Here is a 27,552-nt window from a genome sequence, read left to right as displayed (position 1 = left end):
GACTTTTTCCTTGTCGAAGTAATTGTGTTTCTTTGTCAAGACCTGAGGCATGGAGATGTTAAGCTTCAATCTTATTTGTGCTTTAGAATGTCGAATTGGCCACAGTGTAGAGGGGTGATTGTGGGGAGGTGGGAACAGTTTCTGGATGTTTTCTTAGGAGACTTCAAAATCATTCAGGCCAGGGATGATGAGGACCTGAACCAAGGCATAGGAAATGAGAATGGAGAAAAACTGGTGGAGGCCAGAGGTAGTAAATCAAATCTGTAGGACTTGGTGATTGGTTAGTTGTGGGGGATTGGAGCGTTTGAGAGAACCAGAGAGGTCTAGGGTAACTCTCAGTGGAAATGCCCATTTGGTACCTGGGTATATGAATCTAAAGCCAGAAGGGTGATCTGAGCTACGTGCATGATTGGTATCAGCAGATTATAGGTGGGAGTTGAAGTTGTACTTGAAGAAATTGAAAAAAAGAATGTGACAATGCAGAGAAGTCCTATTTTAGAAAATAATCTTTTTTTCCACTTATTTCTAACTTAACGGGGGTCACCTCACCGTAGTTCCATGCACTGGGGAAGACCAACTAACTCTTCTCAAAAGTCATCTAGGATATCACCTTGGCTGTTAACTTTGAGGACTCTGAAGCTTGATATGTGTGTGTTTTGAGTGCATCTGCCTCAGAGTTGAGTCACATTAACTAGTTTAAGAGATTGATATCTAAAATCAGGAATTCCGGTTACTGATTTACAGTGAGAATTATAACTGTCATGTAGTCCGAAATACTTGTGTTGGCACAGCCAATGCAAATACATGATTGGGAGGTTGCACATTAAAGACAGAATCAGAACAGGGAAGTTAATGAGGTTAGATGAATCACATTTCTAATAATACTGAATTAAAATAGATGGTGTCACTGTCTCAGCAGAGGAGGGTCTTGCCTCTCAGATGAGAAATATTTAAGGCCTGTAAGCCACACCCCCTGGAACCATCTACATGATAGTGAAACCCATTGCTGTAAAGTTAATTCCTACTCATAGCCACCCTATATAGGACAGAGGAGAACTGCCCCACAGGGTTTCCAAGGAGCGGCTGGTGGATTCGAACTGCCAGCCTTTTTGGTTAGCAGCCCAGCTCATAACCGCTGTGCCATGCCTTGCTAATGGCAGTTTTTAATTTGCTGGAGTCCTTACCATTCCTCCTTATCTCCTGACCACATAGGACAAGTATCAGTTCCACTACTAGAAACAAAAAATATTAGTGTTGGAATACAAAGCATCTTACATTTGTACCACTTATGTACTTCATCTGCCTGATCCCTGTTGTCATTTGAGTTTGCAACTTTTGCCCTCAAGGGTAATCATATTTCCTGGTTACTTGAGGGTCGGGTAGGTCGGTTGTTTCCTTACCCATGGACTAACAAAAGTGGATATGGTTTAGATATCTTAAAGTGGGAAGAGGATAGATGAAAGGGCCTTGAGGAAGCTCAAAATTGTGTTCAGTGTCTACAACTACTACTTAACACAGCCAGCTGCTTTGGCTTGCAAATCATATTGTAGCTTGGCTTCTTGGGTGGAAAAACATTGTAATTATAGCCTATAGAAACTGTGGACCAGGAAAAGGTTTTTTAAAAAAACCCTCCATTGGGTGATACATATTGGAGTTACTAGTGATCATTGATGCACCATTGGTGTTGTATTGCTCTTCCTTGCAGTGGGGCCCTGGCCTTGGGCTGGACATTGACTTACCAAAGTAAGGTCTAAGAGTTGATAAAGCTACTGGTTGAATCAAGAGAAAAAATCTTACGCATTCTCTCTTGAAATGATTCTTTCCGTTCCCATCACTGCATTTGTAGTCTAGGCTTTAGTTCCTCTTCAGGCTGATGGCTTTTAAATTAGGTGGTAGGATGGCTGCATAAGAACCAGCCAGAGAGTTGTTTAAAATAAAAATTCCGAGATTCTGATTTGGTCGGTATGGAGGAGGTGCCAGGAAGTCTGCATCTTTGAAAAGCTCCTCATGATAAATTTGGATGTACAACCAGGTTTGGGAGATGTCCCTAGATTATTGATACACAGCTCTAACAGTATTCCCTATAACCTCTGGTTCCCGCTCTTCCGATCCACTGTACGTTATTATTCCCAGAGTGGTATTAAATGTATACTGTACACATACCTGCACATTGTTCTGAGCAAAATCTTTTGATAATTTCCATAGGATGAGTCTGATAATCTATTAATGAGTTTCTTGAGGGTGAAATGTATAAATTCCTCACTTTTCTAATACTTAGTAAAGAGCCTTCCATATAATAGACCATTTTTCCATATTTAGAGGGTTTCATATCCATAAATTAAAAAAAAAAAATAAGGCCTTGGCAAATAAACTTAGATGTCACTTTTACAAGTAACTCTGGTATAGATGGCTATATTTACTCAGTTTCTAGAAGTTCTAAGGGTCTTTTATATTGTAGTAGGAGAGCTATGAATATTTTCTGGTTTTAAGCTTTTATTATGGTTCAGGTGCTAAACTAATGCATGCATTGTTTCACTTAATTCTTACAACAGTACCATGAAGTTGGTGAAGATACCCCAGTTTACAGTTAATAAACTAAGGCTTTGAAATTTTAAGAGATTTACTCAAAGTCACATAGATCTTAAGTGTTAGAGCTGAAATTTGAACCCAGGTTTGTTGGATTTCAAAACGTGTGCTCAGTGAAATTACTGGTATTACCTTTTCTCTTTTTCTGCTCCTGGCCTTTGAATGTCAGTATAGAAATCAACAGAAAGTCATTTTCATTTGTTACTTTTTTTTTTTTTTTCAAATTGCTGATTTCCTAAGAGTTTGGTTAAATGTACATGCCTTTTTCTGGTCTTTTTTTTTCCCCCCTGACAAATCCCACACGATAAAATGATAGCTTTCTATTTCTTTTAACTATGGTTCTAGAAAAATGTGAATCTGAGTTGGAAAGGTGAAGGCCATGCTGCAATTGGGAAGGTGTTGGTCCAAGAAGAGACAGCCTAATGAGATTGGAAATATGACTTCCTTTTTTTTTTTTTTTTCACATGCCGCAGAACAGAGATGAGAAGCCTGAGAGCTAGTGTATGTTTCTCTCCTTCATTAAAAAGTCCCTGGTAAATGGTAATACCTGCTTAGGAAAGTCCCTGAGGTAAATCATGGTAGGGGAAATTCTGTTTGCTGGCTTCTAGGAAATGAAACACGGGTCCCTCTACACTGTTGTCATTTTGTTCTTGGCCATATGAAGAACCTGGTGGCAGTGGTACAGTCTAATGGTCAGAGCAGGTATAGATCTGAAATATATATGTGTATACATATACACATACATAATAAAATAATAATATACAGGAGCCCTTTTTGTTCTTTTTTTCTTGGTGCCACTATTAAAATCTGTTCTATTACAGAATTAAAACTAGGAGGAATATTCTGTTCTTTTACAGAAATAAAACAAGGAGGAATATTCTTAACCAGAGGGGTGTTCTTTTTTTTTAATATGTCTCTTTCCTCCCAGGAGATTACAGTTGTGAATTTTGCAGGGAGAATGTTTCCCAGTTCTTCCTCAGAAATCAGTGGTAATATCTCAATTATTTCTTGTATTTCTAATATTGAGCATCGAGGGCAGCACATAGTAGGTGTTTCTTCACCAACTGGCTCAATTTTACCCCAGGCTGGTCAACTCTTTGTGCTGATATTGCCATCTATAGCTGTGTTGTTTATCTGTATACCAAAAAAAAAAACACAAACTTGTTGCCATTGTGTTAATTCCAACTCTGTACAACAGGGTCTCTAAATACCCTGCACAATCCACATGACAAACCCATAGGCCCCCTTGGCTTTTCTCGTTCTCATTTTTTATTGCCTGAACAAATATTGGTTAGGATGATGCAATAGTTTATTCAGTTTGCTGTTGAGCTTCTTGCATGATGTGGTCGAAATTCAGATTGACCTTGAGTGTAGCAGACACAAGTAAGCAGAATTAAGACCATTAGGAAAGTACAGCTTTTGGAAAACTAAATATACCACGGGGACTGTGTGTGTGTAAGCTTGGGGCGTGAGGAGAGGGGGAACTCACTGTGAGTCAGCAACATACTGCTTTATTTTCTTAATTATTGGGCACCTACTGCAAGTTAAACATAGGAACATAACATGTGGGAACTGCTGGGTAACATTTTCAAAATACTTTGCATTAGTCAGACATTTTTTTAGAATCCTGTGTCCACTTGGACCGAAGGAAAATGTGGAATTTGGCAAGGGTCTATCACATGGCAACCGGAGGCAGAGGAGCACTGGAAAATAGGACCCGTTAAAAGAAGCTAATAAATAAGGATTAATTACTTAGTGTGATCAAAGCCAGATGATGGGTAATTAAATTAGTGGTCTCCTGTTGAATGTATAGTTATTATGTAGACAAAAACCAAACCCACTGCTATTGAGTGGATTCTGACTCATAGAGATCCTTCCTATAAGACAGAGTAAAACTGCCTCATAGCATTTCCAAGGCTGTACATCTTTACAAAGGCAGACTGCCACATCTTTCTCCCTCAGAGCAGCTGGTGGATTGGAACCACTGACCTTTCTGTTAGCAGCTGAACGCTTTAACTACTGTGCCACCAGGGCTTCTATTATGTAGAAAATGATGTAATTATTTCCATATGAATATAATTAGGGAAATGGACTTACATTAGAGTTAAACGATATTTTGAAGGGGTATAAGGGACCCTGGTGGCAAATGGGTTAAGCACCAGGCTGCTAACCAAAAGGCTGGTGGTTTGAACACACCCTGCGGCTCTGCAGGAGAGAGACTTGGTGATCTGCCTCATAGAGATTAAACAGCCTAGAAAATCCTATGGGACAGTTGTACTCTGTCACATGAGGTCACTATGAGTCAAAATCTGCTCTACAGCACCTAACAACAACAAATAACTTCTTGACTTTAAGGATTGTTGGGCAGTGGAAAGACTTCTCAATGGGAGTGTGAAATCGTACTCCTTACGGCATAGGAGGAGGGTGGGTATTGCTTGCCGGTTTCAGTTAGGCGCAGTTGGGATACAGACTGACAAACTTTCTAGATCTCATCCCCTGCTGCCCATCTCCCATTGCGTTTGATTTTTTCAGGGAATAAATCGAAATTCCCTTTTGTTTGTAGCTTTCCATAAATATTGCAAATGTGAAGACCTTGGTTTTAGTGATTCTATAACACATTTCGAGCAAGTAAGAAGTTAAACTGCAAGTTGAATTACTTCACATGCAAACCCACTTGCTGCTCATTCTTTTATGAGCCCTGCCAACAACATTAATTCCAACTTTCCTTCTCTTCTTTAGGAAACTCACTGCGTGCCCTCCTCGCTTGTTCTACAATGAGCGCCAAGTCTGCCATCAGCAAGGAAATTTTTGCACCTCTTGATGAAAGGATGCTGGGAGCTGTCCAAGTCAAGAGGAGGACAAAGAAAAAGATTCCTTTCCTAGCAACTGGGGGTCAAGGCGAATATTTAACTTTTATCTGCCTGTCAGGTAATGAAAACCAAATATTAATATTTTTTAAACAACTTCTGTTTTAGGACATTTCATTCTAAGGCATCCAGGAGAGTTATATACACAGATTTCATAAATGTTGGCTCTTCCACTCCTATCTCTCTGTTATCTTCCTTTGATCCTTGTATACTTGTGGAACATCTACTTGTGAGGTTGCCTTGTATTGGAAGGGAAAGGAGGTTCAGTTTCAATGTTATTTTCCAGTTCATTAAGAGTTTATGTAAAGGGTATGGCAGGCACACTTGGGGGATTGTTTATTTCTTTGGTCATATTTTTCCTTCACTAGAACATTGACAGAAAGTAGCCTGTCTTTCAGGATTTTAGTTTTAGAACAATTCCTGGTATTTGGATAATTGGCATTACAAGCAGCCTGAGTTGCATTGACTTTCTTTTTCTTAATAGTTGCGAATAACCAGTAGTAGTCTGGTCTCAAGATGAATATTGGAACCTTATAGAATGTGAGAAAGAAGGTTCAACTGAAAAATCACTGCTTTTCCTGACAGCTGTAGCCTTGTCAGGAAGAGGCATATGTTTTATTAAGCTTCAAGTTTTGTTGGATTATGTTTTTCCCTTTCTGTTTGTGATTGTAGGAGATCTGTGGGATTTACTGTGGATTTATACTAAGTTTTGGAGATAAAATTTGAATGAATTTTTCATGGAGTAATGGGTGATGCTAATCTGAACACATGGGGTGTTTGTTATATTTCTGATAATATTTCTTATAATAAAGCAACGGAAAAATTAGGTTTACTTTAATTCATCCCTTTTTTTAAAAAATTTCCCTCAATAAGGGACTGAGAATAAAACTGGTTTTTGAACCCGTGTTTTGCTTTTTTAAATTAAGGCTCTGATCATTTAAGTTTATCAGAATTTTGGGTTGGAGATGTCTTTTTTCCAGAAAGAAAGTGTAAAGATAATAATAACATTATATCTTAGTTTAAAATAAAATAAGAAAATAATTTTGGGTAAGAATGTCTTTCCAATGATTAGAAGAGAACTTAAAATGAGTGCGAAGAACTGACCCTGAAACATTGGTCTTTCTTTCTTAATTCCAAATGATGATTAGGTCAATGAAATTTTGATATTGTTAGAGGATATTTGCATTTTCCTTAGTGAGCTAGGCAGTGCCTACCACATAATAGGTGCTCAATTAATATCTAATAACTAAGTGAAAAAAAGAAGCACCCTTTCATAATACATTTCAACGATTGTGTTCATGAGATTCGGGTATTAAGAATATGCTTATATTCTTAAATTGTAGAGTTTTTACTTGCACCAAAATGAATAGAATATATTATAATAAAATTTGTTTTGTGTTTGGTCTGAGCCAAACATGGACTGAGCATGAAAATTAGTGATTCTAATTTTATTAAACTCTTTTCTCTCAATATTTCACTGAGATTTTTTGTAGATGGGTTAGTTGAAGGAAAGGTGGATGGTCCAGAAGCCACTTGAGTTTTACCTGGTACAGGTAGTCCCTGGGTTACGAACGAGATCCATTCCTGAGTGTGTCTTAAGTTGAATGTAGGGGAGTCGGAACAGGTGCATACAGTTGTCATTTAGCATTACTTTAGGACAAGAAAAGGCTTGAAGCCTCTTCAGTGATTTAAAAGCTGTACATGCAGCAAGTGCTGATTATGACGAATTTATTGCAAGTAGGGGTTGGTTAGTTCATTCATTTTAAAGGGAGGGAAAATTTGCATAACATTAAAGGGCAAATATGAGTTGTCCGTAAATTGGATGCCCATAACCTGGGGATTTACTGTTTATGCACAAAACTAAAAAAGAGGGCAGTTTTTTGTTGTTGGTGTTGTTTTCATGTTAGGCATATGCTGTTATTATCTTGCCTGTTTTAGATTATGAAGTCTGCAAGAGTAATATGAAAACTTTAACAACTTACAACTTAATCTCAGTGAAATAGCGTAATATTTCTCCTGCCATAGAAGACAATGACTTGGGACTTATTGGATAGCTGCATTTCCTTTACAGTTTACCAAGACCTTCAGGTTTAAAGTCTGAAACTATGAGAATTGCTTTTTTGTTGCATTCTGTTGGAAGAAAATCTTTTGTTCTGAAAGTCTTCATCCTTTTCATGGTCTTGAATTTTGAGAGGATAGATTGATAGAGTGGATCTGATATTTAAGCAGGCAGTATAATGGAAATTGGGACAGAAGAAGGCTGAACAGCTTTAACACCCAAGGTTTTCACAGTTTGGCTTTTTTCTTATAATTGAGAAAGCAGCAGCCACCATTGAGTTTTAATGTATGTGAAGCTGAGAGACTTATCAGTCACATCATTAGTCTCCTAGGGCTGCCATGACAAAACACCACAACGTGGGTGGCTTTGAAGAACAGAAATTTATTGTCTCACAGTTCTGGAGGCTGGAAGTCCAAATCAAATTGGACAATTCATTTGTGGGTTCTCAGAGGGCTGGTTCTGTGCCTCCTTCATAGCCTCTGGTGGCTCCCGGCACTCCTTGGCTTATAGATGCGTCTTTACATGGTATTCTCCCTCCTCTGCCACTGTGCTCCTTATGTGTGTTTCTGTGTCTGTTTTTCTCTTTTATAAAATATCACTCAGATAGGATTAGGACCCACCCTACTCTGCTGTGACCTCATATGAACCTAACTGATAATACCTTAAAAGACCCTATTTCCCACGTTCACAGTTACGGGAATTAGGACTTTAGCCTATCTTTTTGGAAGATACAGTTCAATCCATAACACCAGATAAGGTAATGTTTGATCAATTAATTAACTAATTTGTCAAATATTAAGTCCTTTCTGTGTGCTGAGCAGGAGTCCCTAAGTGGAGCCAATGGTTAAACTCTCAACTGCTAACCAAAATGTTGGTGGTTCGAGTCTACCTAGAAACAAATTGGAAGAAATGGCCTGGTAGTGTACTCTGAAAAATTGTCCATTGAAAACTCTATGGAACACAACTCTACTCTGAGTCACATGGGGTAATCATGAGTTGGAATCGACTTGATAACAACATTTTTTTTTTTTTAATGTGCTAACCATGCTAACTTCACTCATGGTGCTTACCTCATTTGGTGGGGGAGAGGCAGTAGACATTAATTAGTTGTTTACTACAAGAATCATAATTTAAATTGTGACAAGTTTAAAAAGGAAAAGTACAGTGATATGAAAGCCATGTATGAGGAGAATTTTGCCTGGCTGGAAGAACCAAGAGCTGAGATATAAGTAGGGCTTCCTGGGTTTTGAAGAAAGGGTAGCGTAGGTGCAGAGGGTATTCTTGACACAGGGAATAGCAGCTTTGTTAAAAGACTGAGATGGATTTTGTGTTTCTTCTTTTCTCCCATTCAGTCTAAGGATAACCCTCTTTGTAGCTCAACTCACATAGGAGGCTGTGAAATAAAAGAAGAGCCCAGAATGACAGCTTCCTTCTTGCTAATAGTGTGAACTTCTGTGCTTTCTTGGAAGTCAGGTCCGTAATGCTTGTGGCTTGGTTGATGAAAACCAGCTACCCATTTTGAACAGACAAAATGTGCTCAATATAGGGCAGTATCTATGAATAATTTTTAATCACTCTTCAACCAGCATTAAGTTAAATTTTTTAAAAAAGGAAAAAATAGCATAGCTTTAAAAGTTTGCCAAAATAGGCATCTAAGCATGGGTGTCTTATGTATCCCAGTGTCTTTCACTAATGTTTCTTTGTGTGAATCTTTTTTTTTTTTCCTCCCTAGGGTCTGTTAGAATTTACTATCTGTGAAGTAGAGGTCTGTGATCATAAAGTTTCTTTTCAGAGTGGGTTATATATCCTCTGGAGCTATAAAAAAAAGGTGCTGAAATGGGAAAAACAAGTTATTGTTCTCGGGTTACTTAGCTGTAACTCTGTAAGAGAGGTAATCTTTCTGGTCATTCATAGAGTCTTGGAATTAGATTCAAGTGTTTCTCATTGGACTTCCTGATGAGCTTTTTGAATGGTATGTAATTGCTTGTGTACTGACATTCCTCTGTGATTAGCAATCTTAAAGCTTTGGTTTCTGCTTTCTCTTCTCCACAATGGCTAAAAATTAGAAGACTGACAATACCAAATGTTGACAAACACGTGGAGCAATTGGAACAGTCAAATGTTGCTGGTGGGAATCTAAAAATGATATAACTACTTTGATAAATAATTTGGCAGTTAATATGCTCTTATCTGACCCAGCAACCCCATTCCTAGGCATTTACCTGAGAGAAATGAAAGCATGTGTCCACATAAAGATATGTACACAATTGGTCATAATAGGCTTATTCATAGTAACCAAAAATAGCTCAAATGTCCATCCACACATGAACGAACAAATTACTTTGTGTCTGTGCAGCGGAATATTACTTCGCAATAAGAAAGATGAACAAACACCAAAAGCATTATATTCAACGAAAAAGCCATACACGAAATAATCTACAAACTATTTGATTCTATTTACATAAAATTCTAGAATAGACAAAACTAAGCTATGGTGACAGAAACCAATCAGTAGTTGCCGGGGTAGAGGACTGTCACAAAGGAACATGAGGGAATTTTTTGTAATGGTGTTGATTGTGCCAGAGGTTAATTGGTGTGTACATTTGTCACAGTTTCTCAAACTGTACACGTAAAATGGATGCATTTTATTATTTGTAAATAAATCTCCAAAAAATTGAATTAAAAAAAAAAAGTCTCACAGAGTCACAAGTGGGGTGACCCTGAGAATTTATTAGCCTTCCTATCTCAGCCTGCCCTCCAAGGTGGGCATAAACTAGCTCTCTTCCTTGTAGATATAAGGAGTTATCCCAGATGGTCTGTTCGGTCACTCAGAAGCAGCTTTGTCTCATGTAAACCTTTGTCTCTATCTGTATTATCTATCTACTGGAAAATCTTTATTTTGTGCTATCTCTTAAATTTTATTCGCACACATGGATTCAGTTGCTCAAAGACAGGTCTAGGTGTCCTCCTAAGTTCCTGATAGCCCTTGGCACTTTGCTACACATATAAACACAAAAGATACTTAACGGAAGATGCTATTTAAATGGATGGCGCACCGCTGTTGTTAGCGGCCTTCAAGATGGCCCCAACTCATGGAGGCAGCACACACAACAGGATTGAACCATTGTGTTCCACAGAGTTTTCACTGGCTGATTTTTCAGAAGTAGATCACAAAGCCTTTCTTCCTAGTCTGTCTTAGTCTGGAAGCTCTACTGAAACGTGTGCCGTGGCGTAGCAACACACAAACCTCCACGGACAGAGGAATAGTGACTGTGTGGCTTACTATAGACCTGATGATGACTAGATCTTATCTGTAACTCTTACCTCGTTCAAAACATAAAACAAGCCCCACCAATAGCAGTTTCTGCAGTCAGTTGTTTCTTCTATGATAATTTGGGTCTAGTAAAATTAGACTAGAAACTAGAAACTTTAAGAAGTTAAAATCAGCTTATTGAACAGCTATTGAACATATGTAATTTCATGTTTGAAATCTATTTCCTGATCTGTTTTAATTCTGTCTCCATAATGTATAATGCTAGACTTCATGTCCGTAAATGGATAAAAATTTTGACTTGGCTGCTGTTCATTGTTCCTATAGAAGGAACGTGGGGAGACTTTAATTTTCGTGATTAGTACCTTCTTTTACACATTTTGTTGAAACAGAAAATCAGTCTTTTAAAAATGGTTTTAGGTTTGTAGTAAGAGCAAAAGTTTCCTATTTAAAAAAAAAAAAAGTTCCGAATGTACTTTGATGAAATAATTTTTGTGAATGTATATACGTGGAAGGCAATGACATGGATTATGAGCCTGGCAGTACTGTCCATTATCTCCCTGGTTGTCAAGGCCTACGTGTTCCTAAAAATAAACTCTAGAATTTTTCAAACTACAGATGGCCTGGTTCACCTTAAACCAAAACTGCTGCGGTCAAGTCGATTCCATCTCATAGCGACCCCATAGAGTTTCCAAGGCTGTAAATCTCTACAGAAGCAGACTGCCACATCTTTCTCCTATGGAACCACTGGTGGTTTCGAACTGCTGACCTCTTGGTTAGCAGTTGATCGTTTTAACCACTGCATCACCATGACTCCATCTTAGGTCTTACTAACGCAGCATGGGGGTAGTGAGGAAGCTTATCTGTATTTGGAGAGTGTTATCTAAGATATTCAGGTCCTTAAGTAGTGCAGATGGTTTGCACTCACCTGCTAACCTGAAGGCTGGCAGTTTGAACCACCCAGAGATGCCACAGAAGAAAGGCCTGGCAATCTATTCCATAAAGATTACAACCAAGAAAACTATGTGCAGCCATTCTACTCTGCACACGTGGGGCCACCAAGAGCTGGAATCAGTTTGACGGCAGTGTATTTTGTTTGTTTTTTTAGACCCAAGAGATTTAGAAGCTAGTTTAGAAGTTATGCTCTGATTTGTGTTATTGGTATATGTGACATAAAAATATATTTTTGCTACTCAATTCTGTTGTGTATGTTTCAGTCTTGTCTGGCCATGGTCAAATCGCTGAATTTTCTGGGCTTTGCTTTATTTAGTTGAAAAGTTCAACGTAGTTAAATTGAGGTTCCTTTGGGCTCTGAGGTTCTGGGATTCTGAGCTCCCTTGGAAGTTTTATACCAAATTTCATTCCTATTCCATGCTTATCATGTAGGGAGAAATTCAAGTAGTTGATATTTGAAGAGGCATTTAAAATATTTATGATGTTTGAGAAAATTCTTTGCAAGTTGTTACTGGAGTTAGGGTAACCAAATGTAGGTGTTAGCAATCTAGTGTAGGCAATGTGATCTTTAAGGTTGTGTGTCAACTTGGCTGGACCACCATTCTCAGTGGTTTGGCAGTTACAATATAGTTTGGCAATCCTATGATGATGTGATCACTTCCACTGTGAGATTTGATAAAATGTGATCACCTCCATGATGGGATCTGCTGTGAGTAGCCAGTCAGTTGAAAGGGAGTCCCTTAGGGGTGTGGCCTACATCTGATATAGGTGTACCTTCTGGCAAGGCTCCAGGGCTTTTGCTTGCTCTGGATTTTGCAACTGGATCCTGTTTGTCTGACCTCTGGTCCTTGGGACTCGAGCTAACAGTTTACCTGTCCACTTGCCTGCTGATCATGGGATTTGTCAGTCTTCACAGGCTGTGAGTAAGAGCCCTGCTGTCTGACCTGCTGATCTTGAGTTCACCAGCCCCTGTGGCTACGTGAATCAGGAGAAGCCTTCAGCCTGACCCATAGACTTGCGATGTTCCAGTTTCTACAACCATGTGAGCCATTTCCTTGATATATATCTCTATATATAGGTATTTATATGCTTTACTGGTTTTGCTTCCCTAGAGAACACAGCCTAAGATAAGAAACAAATCTTTTTATCCACTTTCTCATTCAGACTGAATCTCATCTAAGGTCTACAAATATTAGAAGAGGGAGGAGGAAAGAATTTAAGACAGATGAAATTTGACCTTGATAGAAATGATTTATTCCGAAGTGGTGAGTATTGACTTTCTGAGAGTTTTTACCCAGGAAAAATGAAGAAATTCACTCCAAAATCTGAGGCATACAAAGGTATTAGCAGTGAAAGAATAAATACAAAGCAACTATAATAATATGGATTGTTATATAAGTAGTAAGTATTGCTGAAAATACAAATTTTTAGAAAAATTATGAAGTAAATAAAAACTTTTTACATGTTACTTAGTTTAATTTTAATTAATCCTCACAGCAACCCTATCACTTAGGTGGTATATTCTTCATTTTACAGATGAAAGAACCAATGCTCATCAGAGATACTGTGTACTGCCACCATTTTGGAAGTGACAAAACTGACCATTCACCCAGTATCTATCTGAGACACCAATGGCTATACTTTGACTGTTATAGTACCCTATTGCTTCTGGAGTAGGTCAGGAGGATGTAGGGAGGATGTTGTAGAGAGGACTATGTTTTAAGGAACAGATTTCTCTCCAACTTTTCAAAATTGATAGAGACATAAACAGTTTTGACCTACACTATGTCTTCCTATTTCATTTCTAAGGTTATTAATTAATAGAATTTCTTAAATTTGGAATGTACACCAGGGTGGACCTTTTATCTCATTATAGAGATTTGGTATGTTTCAGCCATGAAACTTTTAAGTAGCTCTAGAAGGCAATGTACTATAAAACAGAAAGTTATTTCCAATGCTTTGATTCTATGATTCTTCCTACAATCTTTTATAAAAACGCAGCATCTATTATGATATATCTCGAGAATTTTGTCCTTTAGTGATGTATGTGCATAGACACATTTGATTAAAACATTTGTAACAACAGTAACCCTTGGTGACAGGGAGTTAAAAGAAGAGAGCTTTCTTCTGAAATGTTTTCTGGCCCAGGAGGTTTGGCCTCCAGGTATCAATTATAAATGACCATCAGTGTAGCACCTGGAGTGCACCCATCACATACTTCAGTGCTCAGTATGGTCAGGGTGGCCCCAGCCTACCTTTGGGTTAGTAATAGTAATAATAAGAGCTGTTGTTGTTAGGTGTCATGGAGTCAGTTCCGACTCATAGTGACCATACATACAACAGAATGAAACACTGCCCAAACCTGTGCCATCCTCACAGTCGTTGCTATGTTTGAGCCCATTGTTGCAGCCACTATGTCAATCCATCTCATGGAGGGTCTTCTTCTTTCTCACTGACCCTCTAATCTCCCTCCTGATCACACCTCCAAAGTATATGAGATGAAGTCTTTCCATCCTCACTTCTAAGGAGCATTTCGGCTGTACATCTTCTAAGACAGATTTGTTTGTTCTTCTGGCAGTTCATGGTATATTCCGTATTCTTCGCCAACACATTAGTTCGGAGGCATCAATTCTTCTTCAGTCTTCCTTGTTGGTTGCCAGCTTTTGCATTCTTATGAAGCAATTGAAAACACCATGGCTTGGGTTAGGCATGCCTTAGCCCTCAAGGTGACATGTCTGCTTTTTAACACTTTAAAGAGGTTTTTTGTAGCAGATTTGCCTAATGCAATATGCGGTATGACTGCTGCTTCCTTGGGCTTTGATTGAGGATCTAAGTAAAATGAAATCTTTGACAACTTCAATATTTTCTCCATGAATCATGATGTTGCTTATTGGTCTAGTTGTGTAGTGGATGGTACTTACTGAGTTCCTATATGATTCTATGCTCTTTACATGTATTAACTCATTCAATGCTTACTAAAATGTTATGAGGTAGGTAATAGGACTGTCCTCATTTGTAGGGGAGAAAATTGAGGACTTCAGCCACTGTGCTCTGCCCTGTCTCTCAGGCATAGTAGTTGTATGAGAGAGGACTTCCAAAACCAAACACATCTTTTCTTACCCTGTTACAGAACTGTAATGATGATCGTGTCTTAGCATTACTCCAGACTCTTACAGTTTAAGTATTGGTTGGTTTGGGCTGGGTGGTGACGATCCTGCACACCAATTACTGGGCTGTTAAGGAAGCCACATATTGAAATAATAGTCTTAGTGGATGTATTTGACTCTTAGAGAAAATGCTAATTCCCCAGAGAATCTCTGAGCAGCTTCTGATAGGGACACTACCACTTATGAACTTTTGTTCAACTGTATATTAGAAAAAAAAGTGAATCCTTTACACATTCTTTAGAGTTTTCTTGATGGTTCTAGAGATCTTCCTATAAAATCTGTTAGCAAAGGTATTTGTCTTTTCTAAAGCCTTGGGAATAGTAGAACCCAACAATAGTTAACTAAGCAGTTAAGAGGCATTATCTCATTTAATACTCACAACAGTCCTGTGTTATAGGCTGTGTTGTAACTTCTACTTTACAGACGAAATAGCCAAGGATTAACGTGGGTAAATACACTGCCCAGGGTCAGGTATTCAGTAGTAGTGAGCTGAAACTTGCACCTTGGTCCATCCGACTGCAAAGTATACACATTTTTTTCATTTCTTTTCCAGAACAAGCCTAGGTCAGAAGAAGAACAGGACTCGCCCATTCCTTAACAACAATGTGACAAAATTCCCTGGGCAAGCGTTCTAATCTCCGAGGATTTAGGAAATGATCTGTGGACCACTTCAGCTTTTATAGTGGTTTAGCACTTCCACAGAGTTTTCTTTTTCCATTCTCTCACGTATGTGTTCCAGTACTAAAACCGGATGGGAACAAGGGAAAACTCTTAACAGAGGCTAGTGCCAAAACATTTATTTAAAAATGAAGCTCCATCTGTGTGCTCTCCCATGACCCAGCTCGCTATGAAGAACAGGAGGTTCACAGCTGACTCACGTAGGTCCCATTTGATTAGTTTTGACTGATTGCAAAGGTAGAGCAAGTGGTGGTTAGGGAGATTGCAACCTAAGACATCTTTCCTTCTGGAAGATGGCTGGCAAGGCTCTGTACATCTGGCAGACTTCCAAAACAACAGCTGACCAAGAAGACACAGTGCATGTAGATGTGTTCTTTTTTTCTGGTGATTTTCTAAGTTACTCCTTTTAGAAGTTAGTGCTTTTTGCTCTTGGGCTAAGAGTTGAACACCATCAGGGCTTTCATGTGTCAGCTGAGTTGTAGTTAGATGCCCAACACTAAGAGTCCCTGTTGCTCTCTGTATTCTTCCACCCCAACTACAGCAGGACACAAGCTTAGGAGTAAGACTGACTTAAAATACAGTGCTGGCTATAGTAGCTTTATCATGGCTTTGATCCTCAGTTTTCTCACCTATAAAATGGGAATAATATCTATAAAAAATAGTCCAAGGTTATTTTGAAGATTAAAACCAAACCAAACCCATTGCCATCAAATTGGTTCTCACTCATGGAGATCCCATATGTTACAGAGTAGAACTGCTCCATAGGGTTTCCTTGGTTGTAATCTGAATGGAAGCAGATCTCCAGGCTTTTCTTCCACAATACCATGGGGTGGGTTCAAGCAGCCACCTTTCGGTTGGTAGTCAACCCAGTACCCAGTGCCATCCGCACAATATATATGTGTATATAATACCTTATATATGGAAGGTGCTCAGCTTTATTAGCAATATTATTGTCATTAAATAGGATGCCCACTGGTTCTTTCCGTATGAAGATAATTCAATTGCAGTTTTTAAAAACCATGTTAATGTATGTCTGTGACAGGCATCTGTGACTCATGTCCTGTGAGGCAAAATCACATGGCAGTCCTGATTTGGGCTTGCAGGTGTCCCACCTCCATTCCACACTGCTCCCGCCTCCCCTCTATTTCCTAGCTCTCCCTAGGCTCTCAAGTTCCTTCTGACCTCCACTTTCTAAACCAGGCCTCTCTTGATTCTCTATCTTCCCAAAATTATTTTCTCCCAAACCAGAATGCTTGGGGGCATCACACCACTATTCTGTTTCAGAGAGTTTGAAAACTTCCGCTCTGACCTCATGTGTGTTTGTGCATTGCTGGATATATTGGACACTGAAGTCCATTGTGTTCAGGCCTCTTTATCTAACTTCGTGGGGAGCCAGAACTGGCTTAGGAGATTGAATCCCTGCCCCTGAAATGGAAGATGTTATTTTCCTACACCTACTTCACTGGATCAAAAGAAAAATTAAAACAAAATAAAACAAAACATTCCCTGGGGTCAATCGAGTGCATTGTTAAGCAAACAGTAGAAGTGGGAGAGGCTGGTACAAATGCCTGTGGACCCAGCTTTTCAGCCAAGATCAGGTTCTTGTTTCTCCAACTGCATTTGCTGTTACCCTTGGGGAAACAGGGTAAGGGAGAGGATGAATGAACGAATGAGGTACAGTCATGCTAAACTGCATATAAAAAAAAAAATTTTTTTTTTTTTTTTTTTAAGGAACTGTAAATAACTGCAAGGACCATGAGGGTGCCAACTCACCCAGTATCGTGAAAAATAGATGGCCAGTTTTAGTTGCTGTGCTTAGAATGCTGTCCTCCTCTATCTTACCGTACCGTCCCCATAATATTTGTTAGCATTGCTGTGTTTTCGTCTGTCCATTTGGTTTCCGTTTACTTCTCCAGACTGCCTGCCTCTAGAGGGTGGAGACTGTGTGATAGAGACCTCCCTGTCCCCAGTGTTCTGAATTATGTGGAACAAATGAAGTGCCTGGGGGAGAATGGGGCAACATCCCACGTCTGCTGAGACTCCTGAGTTTTGCTTTCAGGATTTGAGCTCCGAATGGGCTGTGAGCCCACACAGCCATTCTGGGTTCTACCAGCTGGCACTTGGTTTGGCAGTTTTTAAAAACTTGCTGTTATTCACACTGAGATGCTACTGGGTGGTCTTTTAATTCCCTTGGAATTCATCAGATTACTGAGAAGGAGTTTGGTAACTAATGGCCTAGTTACCAAGAAGAAAATGCAAAATTCTCTGATTTATTCAGACTTTTAGAATGATCCAAAATGAGCCACTTATAAGTGCCTCCATTGTGGCCTACAGTGGGAAGCTGTTATCTCAAATTTTTTAAGTACCTGAGTGTTTCGCCTGAAGGAAGAGTTCATGTTATGGAGGAATAAATGATCATTTAATGGGCAGTAAATATATCTAAACTTTCCCCAAATGCCCCTTTTTCACAGTAATTGAGTTCAGTTCTACATATCCTCAAAGAGAGCTTTCAGGAGGAAAATGGAACTTTATTTTTGCTTTTTAGTTTTAACTTCTCTGGGGATATTAGTGGAATCCCTGGGTGGTGCAAATTGTTAAGTACTCTGCTACTAACCGAAGGGATGACAGTCGAAATCCACTCAGAGGTGCCTCAGAAAAAAGGCCTGGCAGGCTGCTTCCAAAAGGTCACGGACATTTAAAACTCTGTGGAGCACATTTCTACTCTGACACACATGGGGTCACTGTGATTTGGAACTGATTTGGTGGCAGCTGGTTTGGTTTTGGATCTGGGGGTATTAAAAAACAAACAAAAAAAACCTTTTTAAACCCAAAATATTTTTCATCTGTCCTGTGTGGGTCCCATGTGGCATAGGTTGTAGACCTTGTGCCAGGCTGGATTTTGAGATTTATATCAGTTTAATAAAGTACACTGCTCAGAGAAACCTTTGAGGGCTTGGCAAGGGGATTTGAGAAGTCAACGATATACCAGGCCTGGATTCCTTGAGAGCCAAGTTTCACTTGTCATAAAAGGAAGCAATGAGATTGATAGCTGCCTTCTTGACTTTCTGGAAAATGTAAGCAGCAGTTAGAGATTTCTGCTCTGCTCAGAATCGTTTTCATCTTCTTGGTAGGTAAGAGACAACTGTGTTTTTGGATCCATGAATTTTCGAGTATATTCCCCCTAAAAATGTATATGGTTATTGTTTGTCTTAGTAGTCTAGTGCTGCTATAACAGAAATACCACGAGTGGATGGCTTTTAACAAAGAGAAAGTTATTCTCTCACAGTCTAGTAGGTTTCAAATTCAGGCTGTCAGCTCCAGGGGAAGGCTTCTCTCTCTGTCGCCTCTGGAGGAAGGTCCTTGTCATCAATCTTCTCACGGCCGAGGAGCTCCTCAGGCACAGGGACCCTGGGTCCAAAGGACGCGCTCTGCTTCTGGTGCTGCTTTCTTCGTGGTATGAGGTTCCCAACTCTCTGCTTGCTTCTCTTTCCTTTTATCTCTTGTAAGATAAAAGGTGGTACAGGCTACACCTCAGGAAAACTCCATTTACACTGGATCAGGGATGTGACCTTAGTAAGCGTGTTATAATCCCACCCTAATCCTCTTTAACATAAAATTACAGTCACAAAATGGAGGGCAACCACACAATACTGGAAATCATGGCCCAGCCAAATTGATACACGGCTTTTTGGGTGGACATAATTCAATCCATGACATTGTTGTTAGGTGCCATGGAGTCAGTTCTGACTCATAGCAACCCTATGTACAGCAGAAGGAAAGGCTACCCAGTCTTGGCACCATCCTTACAACTGGTGTTATGCTTAAGCCCATTGTTGCAGACATTGTGTCAATCCATCTTGTTGAGTTTTCATCTTTTTCAATGACCCTCTACTTTTTACCTAGCATGATGTTCTTCTCAGGGACTGGTCCCTCTTGATAACATGTCCAGAGTATGTGAGATGAAGTCTTAACCATCCTCATTTCTAAGGAGAATTCTGGCTGTACTTCTGAGAAAGATTTGTTTGTTCTTCTGGCAGTCCATGGTGTATTCAGTATTCTTTGCCAATGCCATAATTCAAAGGTATCAACTCTTCTTCAGTCTTATCCATTGTCCAGCTTTCCCATGCATATGAAGTAGTAGAAAATACCATGGCTTGGATCAGGTGTACCTTAGTCCTCAAGGTGACGTCTTTGCTTTTTAACTCTTTAAAGAGGTCTGTTACAGCACATTAGCCCAGTGCAAGACATCATTTGATTTCCTGATGGCTGCTTCCATTGGTGTTGGTTGTGAATCCAATTAAAATGAAATCTTTGACAAATTCACTATTTTCTCCATTTATCATGATGTTGTTTATTTGTCCAGTTTTAAGTATTTTTATTTCCTTTATGTTGAGGTGTAATTCATACTGAAGACTGTAGCTTTTGATCATCATCAGTAAGTGCTTCAAGTCCTCTTCACTTTCAGCACACAAAGTTGTGTCATTTGTATACTGCAGGTTGTTAATGAGTCTTCTGATGCCACATTCTTCTTCATATAGTCTGTTCGGATTATTTGCTGAGCACACATATTGAATAAGTATGGTGAAAGGCACACACACCTTTTTTGATTTTAAATCATGCAATATCCCCTTGTTCTGTTTGAACAACTGCCTCTTGGTCTATGTACAGGTTTTGCTTGAGAACAATTAAGCGTTCTGGAATTCCCGTTATTTGCAATATTACCCCTAATTTGTTATGATCCACACAGTGGAATGGCTTTGTGTGGTCAATAAAACACAGATAAACCTCTTTCTGGTATTCCCTGCTTCCAGCCAAGATCTTTGTGACATCTACAGTGATATCCCTTGTTCCTTGCTCTCTCCTGAATCTGGCTTGAATTTCTGGCAGTTTCCTTTGATGTAGTGCTGCAACCAATTTAGAATTCTCTTCAGCAAAATTTTACTTGCGTGTGATACTAATGATATTGTTTGATAATTTCTGTGTTTCACTGGATCACCTTTCTTTTGAATGGACATGTATATGGATTTCCTCCAGTTATTTGGCCAGATAACTGTCTTCCAAATTTCACGAGCACTTCAAGTGTTGAGTTCATTTGCTGAAATATCTCAACTGGTATTCCATCAATTCCTGGCACCTTGTTTTTTCCAGTTTTTTCTACCTCTTCCTTTAGTACTGTCAGTTCTTGATTATATGCTACCTCCTGAAATCATTGAATGTTGAGGAGTTCTGTTTGGTACAGTGACTTTGTTTATTCCTTCTGCCTTCTTTTGATACTTCCTGTTTCATTCAATCTTTTGCCCATAGAATCTTTCAACATTAGTCCTTGAGGCTTGAATTTCTTCTTCAGTTCTTTTAGCTTGAGAAATGTTGAGTGACTTCTTCCCTTTTGGGGTTCTAATTCCAAGTCTTTGCACGTTTCGTTGTAATACTTTACTTTGTCTTCTTGAGCGGCCCTTTGCAATCTTCTGTTCAGCTCTTTTACTTCATCATTTCTTCAGTTTGCTTTAGCTACTCTATGTTTAAGAACGAGTTTCAGAGTCTCTTCTGACATCCATTTTGTTCTTTTCTTTCCAATCTTTTTAATGACCTTTTGCTTTCTTCATATATGATGTCCTTGATGTCTTCCTACAACTCTTCTGGTCTTTGGTCATTAGTGTTCAATGCATCTAACCTATTCTCGAGGTGGTCTCTAAATTCAGGTTGGATATACTCAAAGTCATACTTTGGCACTTGTGGGCTTGTTTTAATTTTCTTCAGCTTCAACTTGAAGTCACATATGAGCAATTGATGGTGTGTTCTGCTATTGCCCCTGGCCTTGCTCTAGCTTATGATATTGAGCTTCTCCATTGTCTCTTTCCACAGATATAGTCAATTTGATTCCCGTGTATTCCATCTGGTGATGCGCACAAGTATGTTCATCCTTTATGTTGTTGAAAAAAAGATACTTCAGTGAATAAGTTGTTGATCTTGCAAAATTCTATCATGTGATCCCCAGTGTTGTTTCTATCACCAAGGCCATATTTTCGAACTGCTGATCTTCTTTGTTCCAACTTGCACATTCTAATCTGTAGTAATTATCAATGCATCTTGTTTACATGTTTGATGAGTTTCAGACTGCAGAAATTGGTAAAAATCTTTATCTTTGGTGTTAGTCATTGTTATGTAAATTTGAGTAAGAGTTGTATTAACTTGCTTCCTTGTAGGTGTATGGATATTATCCTATCAATGGCAGTGTTGCACTTCAGGATAGATCTTGAAATGTTCTTTTTGATGATGAATGCAGTAACGTTCCTCTTCGGTTTGTCATTTGCGGCATAGTAGACCATATATGCTTGTCCAATTAAAATGACCAATACCAGTCCATTTCAGCCTACTAATGCTAGGGTATCAATCTTGATGCGTTCCATTTCATTTTTGATGACTTTCAATTTTCCTAGATTCATATTTTGTACATTCCACGATCCAAGTGCTAGTGGGTGTTTGCAGATGTTTCTTCTCATTTTAAGTTGTGCCACATCAGCAAATGAATATCCTGAAAGCTTTACTCCGTCTGTGTCATTAAGTTCAACTCCACTTTGAGGAGGCAACTCTTCCCCAGTTGTGTTTTGAGTGCCTTCCAACTTGAGGGGCTCATCTTCCAGCACTATGTCAGACAGTGTTCCACTGTTATCTGTAAGGTTTTCACCGGCCAATCTTTTTTTGCATATAGACCACCAGGTCCTTCTTTCTACTCTATCTTAATCTGGAAGCACCACTGAGATTTCCCCACCATGGGTGACCCTGCTGGTATTTGAAATACCGGTAGCATACTTTTCAGCATTACAGCAACATGCAAGCCACCACAGTATGACAAACTGACAGACAAGTGGTATTATAACTGCATACATGTTCTTTATTGAAAATATCAAGGTGAAGAAGAAAGAAAGAAAAAAGAAAACCAAGGGGAGAAAATCATACAAACATGGTGACTGACTTTGCAGGCTTCATGTTTACTAATGTTCCTCCCCTTTTATAATCATCTAGGTACAATTTTGTGCTCACTTTCTCATTTAGTATTATAGTGATCATTTTTCTTTATTATACACTCTTTATAAAGATGATCTTAATGACTTCTAGATCACTGTAGAATACTTAACCATTATCTGTTGCTCGATATTTTGATTTTTCAGTTTTTCACAGTGAGAAATAGTATTTTTTTAATACCCATCTTACAGATGAGAAAACTGAAATAGACTGATAACTTGTTAGAGGAAACATTTACACTGTGAGTGGTCAAATGGGGCCTCAGTCCTCTGTGTTCTGCTCAGTGTTCTGCAGTGGACTAAAATGGAACTATTTTAAAACCGAAGCCCACCAGAACTTTATAAATAAAACGTCTTGTTGTAGTTTGTGTGCTTAAGAACTGGTTAACAATCCTCATCGTATTTCTTCTGCTCACCAAGTTTTCTTTGAGGTGTATACGATGCCTGTTCCTTGTAGAGTTATAGCATTATTTGGTTTCCATATGCATGTGTGCATAAGTGTGCTGTGCATGTGTTTATGTCTGTGTTTGCAGAAAAAGAGAGAACAAGAAGGTATGCGTCTTACCTAAAGTTAGTCATAATGTTCCTCAAAAGAGATAGCTCTTTACCTCATGTTTTTGGTCTGCTTCAGTTATGAATTTGTTAGACAGCATTTTCTATGGTATTGTTGTTAAATAAGGGATGGGGAGATGGTAAATGTCAACCAAACATATTCATGGTTTTTGTTTGTTTTAGGTCAGTGTGTTTAATTAATGATTCACATCTGACATTATATCAGAACCAACATTTGAACCTACTGGGGAGAGTGGGGGAAATTAACTTCTTAGTTTTTTTTTTTTAAAAAGAACTCTAGATTTGTATATCTAGAAGAATCCTTAGTCATTCTCAAATTTAACACCCATTTTTACATAGAAAATGAGGCCCACAGGGGTTGGATGACTTACCCAACATCATGAAACCACTATAGTCAGGCAAAAGAAGAAAAAAAAAATGTGTTCAGATCTTCTTGCCACTTTGGTTTTGAACCTTGGGAATTTGGACCTTGGGGGTGGGGTTAGATGAGGAAGAGTTGGGATCAGTGCGTAAAATGAATTTGAGGACTTATCTCTGTGCAGTTCCTTTTCATATCAGTATGCAGGATCAATTTGTACCACTCACTCTTGGGAAGAGCCTGTCAGCTGCCAATCAAGGAAGTGGCATCTCTTCCAAAGTTTGGTTATTGTAAGAAATTGGATGTGGGTCAACCATAAAGACCAAGTGTACAGCCCTGATATGCTTCTCTACTGCCTCCTTCTGGGCTCTGGGACTCACAAAGTGGAGAGTGCTTTGTTGTTTGGTGTTGTTGTCAATTCTGACTCATAATGACCCCACGTGACAGAGTAGAACTGTATCATAGGTTTTTTTGTTTTTGTTTTTTCGCTGTAATCTTTATGGAAGCAGATTGCCAGGTCTTTAACCTGTGGAGCTGCTGGGTGGGCTCCAACCACCAGCCTTCCAGTTAGCAGCCGAGTGATTAACCATTTGCACTGCCAGGGTTTCTCAGAGAGTACCTAGTGGGAGATTTCTTAAAGGGAAAGACAGAAATGCCATGGTCTCTAAATGTGGTGCATTGCCTGTCCGTTGGCTTAAGAGAAGAAAATATTAGAATTTCTATTTAAAATTTAAAATATAATTGTTTTCTAGTTTATACACTTCATATCTGCTTTATAATCACTATAATTTATCAGAACCGTAGTCCATAATTTACAAATACCGTAATTTTACAAATTGGGGTTTATACTGATAGCTTTTATATTGAGGGGATGCGTAATCAAAGACTGTTGGAGACCCCCAGCTATAGGTGAGATGGAGGTCTTTGCTATAGTAGTAATAACTTCTGGCCACTGAAGAAGGGACAGTAATCTGACATTAAAATCTCTGGCTTTTAGGGATAGTTGCCCAAAGTAGTCAGCACATATCTGCCCTTTGGGATCAGTCCCAGCTGCCCTCCCTTCCCTAATGATTCCAGGGTTTTCTGGAAGGTAGAGAGCCAACTGCTATGAGGACTAAGTGTCCTAACACAGGCAAGGGCCCTGTCACAGTGCTGAGCACTGAGTAGTTGCAGAGATGGCTCTCCTTTCAGAAGGTGTCTGCTCCTCTTTTGAAACCTGAATATCTGGCTGAGACAGTTACTTGTTCAGTTCCAATATTGGGTTTGATTTGGGCTGGTTGTAAACATCGGTTACTTTGCTTTTAATACACCATCATCAGGTTGGGCCCGGTTTATTTAGTTCTGAATCTCCTTGGCCTTTTGTACTGTTTAAAAGAGGGAAACCCTCATTTCCTATCTGGACCTGACGTTTATTGATTCATCCAAGGGAAACTCATTCTTTGCTGATATAGCAGAGTCCTCGATTCCCGTGTGGGTAATTCTGTTTGAGCCAGTGCCTTTTTCTTTTTGTACATTATTATTCCTCTTTTATTTGCCAGTTGTTATACTTTATACATAAGGGCAATGTCAACATTTACTTATAGCACTGTGATGCCAGCTCACTTCGAGAAAGAAATGTTTTGAATTTAAATTCAGATACTAGGTCTCTGAAAGACAGATGTGCCACATATTACGTAGAGACAAACATGAGTCACAACACCCTCTTTTCCAGGGAATTTGAAACTATTAAAAATAGCACTTTTGTTTTCAGAATAACACAGTTTTGAGATTGAGTATGATTTTCTGTGAGTATATATTTCAGAGAGTGTCTGTACCCTCCATTCCTTTATTCTCTGCTCCTCATTTCAGGATTCTTGTTCACCTACCAACAGGTACGATTGCCCTTTGCTTCCCAAAGCCTCTTGTTCCAACCCGTCATGGTTGGCCACTACTCACTTCCTCAAAGTGCTACCCACCAAACCAAACCCACTGCCTTCCAGTCGATTCCAACTCGCAGCGACCCTGTAGGACAAAGTAGAACTGTCCCATAGGGTTTCCAAGGCTGTAAATAATTTTGGAAGCAGACTGCCACATCTTTCTCCTGAAGAGCAGCTGGTGAGTTTGAACCGTTGACCTCTTGGTTAACTGTGGAATGCTTAACCACTGCAGCACCAGGGCTCCAGGCTCCAAAATCATTTTCTCCCTTGCCCACACTATTAAAAGTGGAATTCCTCAGAGTGGCTGAGCTGAGAAGGTAGTAGAGAAATAATGTAATTTTCAAAAACCTTTTAAAGACTGATCTGTAATTTAAATACTTTCCTTGAGGACATTTGTACTTGCAAAAAGTGGTAATTGCTCTAAAAATAGTCCTGGTGATGATACTAGTGATTGTGATAGTAGCAGCAGTAACACTGAGAACATTTATTAAGCAACTGTTACCATTCATTTTTACAGCTCACCAGGTAATTATATCTGGGGTTGATACACACTGTGGTAAACATCTGGGCTCCTCATTTTGGTCATTGTTCCTTAGTACCTATCCTGTTTGTTTATATATCTGCTAGAAACATTTGTTCAGCGTTGCTATTTAAGGACACTTGCTGGAAATCTTTTAGTATGATTTTTTTTTTTTTTTACCTTGAATTTTAGAAGAAAGTTTGCAAAATGGACTTTGATTTCATCTAATTTGGCTTCTGTTGATTTATGAGTTTTAACAAAGAGTATTATAGAAAAGAAATGCAACTGGATACTAAGGAGCCTTGCACTGCTCATTTCCATAAATCCTCTAACTAACCAGGAGCACTTAGGATTATAAATGCCGTCTTCAGTTTCTTTTTTCAGTTTCAGGAAAATTTTTTTAGAATCACGGTTAGCAGGCCTTCCAGATCAAAATTCTCTGGCTTGAAACTATGACATGATAGAAATCTTGTTGCCAAGACTTCTACATAATATTTCAAACTCGCTTCCTTCCAAAATCTAATTTTATTTTGAGCTTCAGTACAGCTCTGGGAAACGCTGAGGTCTGAGGAAGAAAGGCATCTTCTTCCACATAAAAGGAGCCTTTTGAGCCCAGGCTGGAAATGCTTTGCAGGTCACAAGGAAGCGGGAAGTTCTGCAGAAATGGGTTTACATCTCCCCGTGACCAGTTTCGTCTTGGCCTAGATGTAGGAAAAGGATGGTGATACTTAGAGTCCTTTGAGGATACAGCACTTGGCATCATACAATGCCATTAGTGTCGTTAATAGTTGAGTCCGTACAGTAATAAAAAATGAGATTTGGGTTGAAATGATTTACTTAGATTTATAAATTGGGTTCTATTTTTAGCCTAACCACATTGAGTCTAATTAGAACTTTCAAGTTTTGTCTTATGAGATACACTCTTTGGCACATCGTAATATTCTTATGAGTCTTGAAAAGATGAAGCTTTCTGTGTACCCTGATAGGTCAGGTATACCATACTGGTGAGCAACTGCAGAAGCCCCGTCTTGATACGAGGCTTTATTTTGTCATATATAAAGTAACAAATGGAGAAAACCTATAGCCCAGGAATGGCTGATCTGGTGATAGTTTGTGTGCATAATCTGTGTTTCTTCTATTTCTAGGATCAAAGTAACTGATCAGAAGCAACTGTGTGTAAGAGCAAAGGCTTTGGAGACCAAAAAAAAAAAAAAAATGTGCATTCGAATCCTGGTTCTTCTACCTTCTAGCCATGTAACCTGTGTAACCTAGAGAGAGTCACTTAGCCTTGCTGAGCTCATTTTCCTCTTAGGCAACATGTTGATTAAAAATATCTGTCTTGGAGAGCTATTACGAGACCTAAAAGAAAATTTGAATGAGAAGATATACATATACCTCCTTGCTTGGTTTCGGAATATTGTAAATGCTTACTAAATGGTAGCTTTTTCATTATCTACATCAGACTTTTAAAAGCACTCTTCTAATGATGAAAAAAAAGGTAGTGCCACCAGTCTGTAAGGGACTGGATTAGAATAGGGCGCAGAAGCAGCAGGTGACTTTGCACATTCTTCAAACAGGAAT

At 39.0% G+C, this 27,552-nt stretch overlaps 1 protein-coding gene across 1 annotated transcript in view; it reads left to right on the top strand.

Annotated features, from left to right (window-relative positions):
• STXBP6 (syntaxin binding protein 6) overlaps positions 1 to 27,552 on the top strand; it is a 299,423-nt gene that overhangs the window by 77,794 nt on the left and 194,077 nt on the right. The window contains exon 2 of the mRNA XM_049898823.1: positions 5,326 to 5,514. Within this exon, the coding sequence (XP_049754780.1) occupies positions 5,361 to 5,514 (154 nt within the window). The 5' untranslated portion in view covers positions 5,326 to 5,360. The remainder of the gene's footprint in view (positions 1 to 5,325; positions 5,515 to 27,552) is intronic.

Source organism: Elephas maximus, chromosome 10 (genome assembly GCF_024166365.1).
Source record: "Elephas maximus indicus isolate mEleMax1 chromosome 10, mEleMax1 primary haplotype, whole genome shotgun sequence".
Classification (NCBI taxonomy): domain Eukaryota; kingdom Metazoa; phylum Chordata; class Mammalia; order Proboscidea; family Elephantidae; genus Elephas; species Elephas maximus.
This window is presented reverse-complemented; position numbering and strand designations above follow the sequence as displayed.